Source organism: Calcarisporiella thermophila, assembly GCF_041956535.1.
Source record: "Calcarisporiella thermophila strain CBS 279.70 unplaced genomic scaffold VTP21scaffold_14, whole genome shotgun sequence".
NCBI lineage: Eukaryota > Fungi > Calcarisporiellomycota > Calcarisporiellomycetes > Calcarisporiellales > Calcarisporiellaceae > Calcarisporiella > Calcarisporiella thermophila.
The window spans coordinates 769,562-775,164 of record NW_027192204.1 but is presented as its reverse complement, the minus strand read 5'-3'; the positions used below and the strand labels follow the sequence as shown (position 1 = coordinate 775,164).

At 43.3% G+C, this 5,603-nt stretch overlaps 2 protein-coding genes across 2 annotated transcripts; one reads left to right on the top strand and one right to left on the bottom strand.

The window, feature by feature from the left end:
• Positions 1-27: 27 nt before the first annotated feature.
• VTP21DRAFT_2587 (uncharacterized protein) lies at positions 28-1,716 on the top strand (the record flags this gene model as incomplete). The annotated part of the gene is made up of 1 exon (XM_069392795.1): positions 28-1,716. A coding segment is annotated over one exon (1,689 nt), but the record flags the coding sequence as incomplete, so codon positions are not given.
• A 1,558-nt stretch (positions 1,717-3,274) lies between these two features.
• VTP21DRAFT_2586 (uncharacterized protein) lies at positions 3,275-4,846 on the bottom strand (the record flags this gene model as incomplete). Its single annotated transcript, XM_069392794.1, has 1 exon — positions 3,275-4,846. One exon carries the CDS (start codon positions 4,844-4,846, stop codon positions 3,275-3,277), a length of 1,572 nt encoding a protein of 523 aa, XP_069250474.1.
• Between the last annotated feature and the right edge of the window lie 757 nt (positions 4,847-5,603).

Here is a 5,603-nt window from a genome sequence, read left to right as displayed (position 1 = left end):
TCATGGTTGACCGAGTGCTTGAATGAGTCAGATACATTGAAGTGGTGGGTATCTGATCGAGGAGTAAGAGACGTCGGAAAGTGGGCCGTCATTGCAATCACGCAGGGAACGCTCCGACCTGGAGCATGGATAACCGAGCAATTCATTGAGCATGCAACAGGGCATTTTGGGCTACTCGGATCGCAACGTCTGATTTGTTCAGAGCCTTTAGCCGGTTACCTACAAGCGCTGTCAATAGCAGGACATTATGAAGTGAGTCCTAGTGTGGCACATGCGACAGCACCCACACTGAATTTGCTCCTTGCTACAATTGGTAAGTTGAAGGCCCAATGTTTTGCTCTACAAAGAGTGATAGCTGCAAGTTCTGGTGGAAGGGCAGTAAGTGTTGGATTAAGGCAGCTAGAGGGATCACAACGAGTGGTAACTATAGCAGAGGCAGTGCATACATCTCTGCTGGTCTGTTATAAGCTTATTCTCGCCAGAGATGAGGAGAGAATTGAAAAGAAAACAAAAGAGCTACGAGTTCTGGTGAGCAACATACCATGGTTTCTTGTAGATGTTCTGCTTCGGCCTCTTCTGGAGCAAGGATTGGCTATCCGCCTCTTAATATTTGCGATGAAAGGGGTTTGTGGCAAGCAAGATCCATTCAGAGAACTTGCATCCCGATTGGAGTTACTCACAGGTCGACGGGTGGATATTAATATTCCATGCCCCCTACATGCTGATAGGACATCATCCAACAAAATACACTGGGCTAAAATTGCCATTATGGCCCTTGGAACTGGCGCAGTAATTAATACGCGTGGACACAGCGCTGAAGTTTGGCAATCATTTGGATGGATGGCTGATTTAGACACCTGGCGAAATCCAATCGCCTATGAACTCTCATCCAAGGGCACAGTTTGTGGTACAATGAAGCGACTATGGAATTGTTCATTGGCAGAAAGGCACCGAAATAAGCGTCCAAGCCTACCTGTAAATACCAGTGAAGCCAGACCAACGTGGGTACGGGGTGTCTATATGGGTTGGTGCCGCTGGGCCCGTAGCCGCCAAACCATCCACTGTACATTAGCGGCAGAGGATGACCGCTGCGTAACTCAGTCTCAATGCACCATAGAAGAATTTTTCTGCGGTAATTCAACACTTGGGCTCATTCTAGGAATGTCTTCTCTAGTGCCAACAGAATCAGCCCTTAAAAGAGGTGCGGATATTGGCATGATAGTAACACCTAGCCATCTACACTTCGCACCTGGCGCGTCTGATGAGGCATCTGATATGGGTGATTCATCCTTTATAGTTCAAGCTGCTGTTAAACAAACATGGCGCGAGCACCTGTTAGCTTACGCCGTCAAAAAACTGAGAGGCGGTTGGTTTATGAGCGTAGCAGCAACCGATGGAGATTCAGAGGAGTTCCCAGTTTGGAAACCGTACATACCGCCAACCCATGGACCTAGACCAACCATAGCCTATGTTCATAGCTGTGGTGCTGCACAGATGTCGGTATTGGCTTACGCATTGCACCACGGGTGCATGGTTGCTATACTTCCTGGGGACGGAGCAGACCAACAACATCTGAAATCTTTGGTGGGAGTAGGGATCGGTGTGGTGGTTGATCCTGCCACTATTTTTGTCAGGACAGAACGTTTCACATGTGCTAATCTACATGCAATATGGTGGGATGCCGTGCCAGTTGAGCTTTCGGGGAAAAGTCGCTGATGGGATGATGATTATTGCTGCTATTGTAACAGTTTCAACCATTAGGATCTTATTTAGAAGAGAAAAAAAGGTTTTATATTGAAGAGATGGATATGATCTTAAGTATTATGTGTCCTCACCCTATTCTGCTTTTATTCTTAATCAAAATTCTATATATTTATTGAACTCTTTTCCTTATATTTTATAGGTTTTAGCCGATATTCATATCTTATACGTCTGAAAACTGCAGATATAGCCGTATTGCCAATCGCCACCAATAAAATGACAAGTATGAATGTATTTTGCCCTATCAACGTCTCTGTTAGTCAAAGTGATAGGGTATTGAAGTAAGGATTATCCCTCTTAGATATTCTTATACATTCATACTCACTGTTTAGCGGTTAGACTACGATACCGTTCCCTTATTATATACTTGAGTCAATTCCAATTTATACAAAGAGTTAATGTAAATTGAACAGATTAGCTTTTTATAAGGATATAAGCGCACAGATCCATTCTAAATCAAGAGTAAATAAATTGTTAACTAAACTATGGATAAACTGTAGAGCACCGCCCCAGTTAAAATTCGGGGATAATGAATAAACCCAGAAACACATACAGAAAATTGGCGTGAAGCAAACATACGGAAAGTGTAAGGGAATCAACTTAGCCAAGTTCATTGTCCTTAGAACCCTTGCTTAACAAGGCCCTTGATCCATCCAAGGCAAAGTAACATTCATCCGCTAAGAACAATACAAGTATTTTCTCATGAAAACCCACTTTAGTTTAGTTGTATATTTTTCCTTTTTTACATTATTTAAGACACGATCATTTGTCTGAATTATTATTTAGGAATCAATCAATGCCACTTTTTCCTTAGTTTTCTTTACCCTACAAAAAAATATCATAACGAAATTTGTTAGAAAGCATAAATAAAACAATGATTTACCTCGATAAATCATAGTGAAATTTGATCAAATCAGGGATGTAAGACTGATAAATTTGTAATAGACTGCGGACTTTGTCAGCAGTCCACGCTTCAGGATGAGGCCGATTTATTGGATAAAATGAGCTGGTACAAAGAATAAAGAAAACGTAAACAAAAAAAAAATCGTACGATAATCTGAACGTGATTTTGCTATAAATATGAATCGACCAAGGAGATGTTCCTCGGCCGTTTTGAGCTGGATACTTCCGTTTAAGATGAGTTCCCAACCCGAAATTCTTCATAGTGGGTCAGAGAGCGATTCCGAGAGGGAGCTGCAAGACGCACTACTCCCAAAAGTTCCCACTGTAATGAGACGAGAACAAGGTTTTTATAATAATAAAATAATAAGAATAACAAGGTAAAACAAGGTAAAACTGAGTTAAGAACAAGGTCAAAAACTAGGTAAAAAACAAGGTAAGGTTTAATAACATGTAGTTGTCTATTTAAAGGAATCAAAGAAAAATCAGGCGATAAACAAGATCAGGCGAGAATGGAGAATTGTTACACAGGTTAATTAAGTGTCACTGGTACTAGGTAATATTTGGTAGTCGTGACAGGTGTCGGGTCTGTTTCCTTACATCCCTCCCCACCTTAAGAATGCTCCCCCTCTTTGTTGGCTTGTTCCTCGTACTCGGTAACTAATTCTTGGGCGTTATTCAAGTATGCAACTGGAGATATTTTTTCAGTGATCTCGTATGGGCCAATGTACTTATGCGAGAGCTTCTTCGTAGCTTGCCGTGCTTGGTTTACGAGATTAATATTGGCGGTGGATAGCATGACTTTATCGCCAACATTGAATTCTTCTTCTCGCCGGCTTTGATTTGCATACTGAGCTTGAGTTGCCTTTGCTGTGGTCAAGTTGTCCGAGGCGATCTTGATTAGATTAGACATTCGAAGTAGGAATTCCTCTGCGGCAGGTACATTGATCTGGTTTTGGGTCATGTTCAGCAGGCTAGTCGGTGCGAGTGGGTGTTGTCCATAGTTGAGTTCAAAGGGAGTCATTTGCGTTGAGGATTGTTTAGAATTGTTGTATGCGAACTCGGCCGCTACCAGGTGCTCATCCCAGTCGTTTTGATGATACGAAGCGTAGGCTCGGAGCATCTGTTCCAACGTTCTGTTCGTTCTCTCTGTTTGGCCGTCGGATTCTGGGTGGTATGCTGATGACAGAGCCAGTTTCGTTCCCAGGAGTTGGTGTACCGATTTCCAGAAGTTACTGATGAACCTAGGGTCGCGGTCTGATATAATAGTTTGTGGAATGCCATGGAGCCTAAAGATGACCTCGAAGAATATTTTGGCAATGGTGGCTGCGTTGGCGGTGGTATTCGTGGCGACGAAGTGAGCCATCTTGGACAGCCTGTCGACGAATACTATAATTGCGTCGTGACCCCTTTTGGATTTTGGTAGGTGGGTGATTAGGTCCATAGAGATTTGCTGCCAGCGCTGGGATGGTGTAGATAATGGTTGGAGCAGGCCTATTGGGGCTCGGTTGTTTGCTTTTGTTCTTTGGCATGTGTCGCAGCTTCTTATGTACTTCTTGACTCTCTCGATCATTCGTGGCCAATAGAAGTTGCGTTGCATACGTTCATAAGTTCTCTCCACTCCCAAGTGTCCAGCTATTGCAAGATCATGGTTCTCCTGAAGCAGTTTCGTTCGAATCCCCGGATCTTCTGGAATACAAAGGCGATTTTTTTCTTCTTTCTCGTCTCCGTAGTAGAGTAATCCATCCCGCAGCTCGTAGTACTTGATCAGATGATTTAGCTCTCGCGGTACTGGCAAGTCGGGGTCTCCCAGATGTTTCACTAGGTCGTTAAATATAAGGTCATTAGTATACTTGGATTTGATTTCCGTCAAGAATTCTTCAGGGGGTTGCAAGGTGGATATCGCGCTAATCGTTAGGTCCGGCCTTCTGGACAGTGCATCGGCTACGACGTTGCTTTTGCCAGGCTGATAAATTATCTCGTAGTCGTAGCTCTCGAGGGTTTGCATCCATCGCGCTTGTCTCCCCGTCAGGGTGGGCTGTGTGTTGAGGTATCGCAGTGGTGCGTGGTCGGTATATATTTTGAAGTGCTTTCCATGCAAGTAGACGCGCCATTCGCGAAGCGCCTCGACAATGGCAAGGAGTTCCTTCTCGTGGGTGGTGTAGTTCCTTTCAGCTGGCGACATTTGTAAGGAAATGAACTTAGCCAAGTTCAATGTCCTTAGAACCTTTGCTTAGCATCGACCTTGATCCATCAAAGACCAAGCAACACCCATCCACCGAGAACAATACAAGCATTTACCCATGAAACCCACTTTAGCTTAGTTATACTTTTAGCCTTTTTACATTATTTAAGACACACGATCATTCGTCAGAATTAGTTTTAGGAATCACGCAATGTCACTTTTCCCTTAGTTTTCTTTAGTCAATTTCCCTTTTTGTCTTTAGAATAAACCTTGTCTTTATTTTTTCTTTGCAAAACCAAGTGTCCTTCCTTATATTCCTTATAACATTTTTCTTGATTCAAAGGCGACCGGCTGTAACGCGTTGTCTTTGTCGGGCTGCATCAGCGCGGCTCCAATTGCGAAGTCGGAAGCGTCTGTCGCTACGACGAAGGGAGTCTGAGGGTCGGGAATTTTTAAGGTTGGCGATGTTGTAAGAGCGTGCTTGAGTTGGTTAAAGGCGCTGTCGCACTCGGGTGTCCAGTCGAACGGGGTGTCCTTTTTGAGAAGATTGGTGAGTGGAGTGCATATTATGTACTTGTTTTCCAAGGTTAATCAAGCGCCTAATAAACTAGTTTTAAGCTCCGCTGGCAAAAACCCTAATTTGGGATCAAACCAAGCCATCAATTTTGGGGCTTAGCTTTTATTCGAATATTGTGACGGGGGTTTTTAGTTGGAGAGAAAGATTTAACTCCTTATTAATTTATTACAATTCTTACTT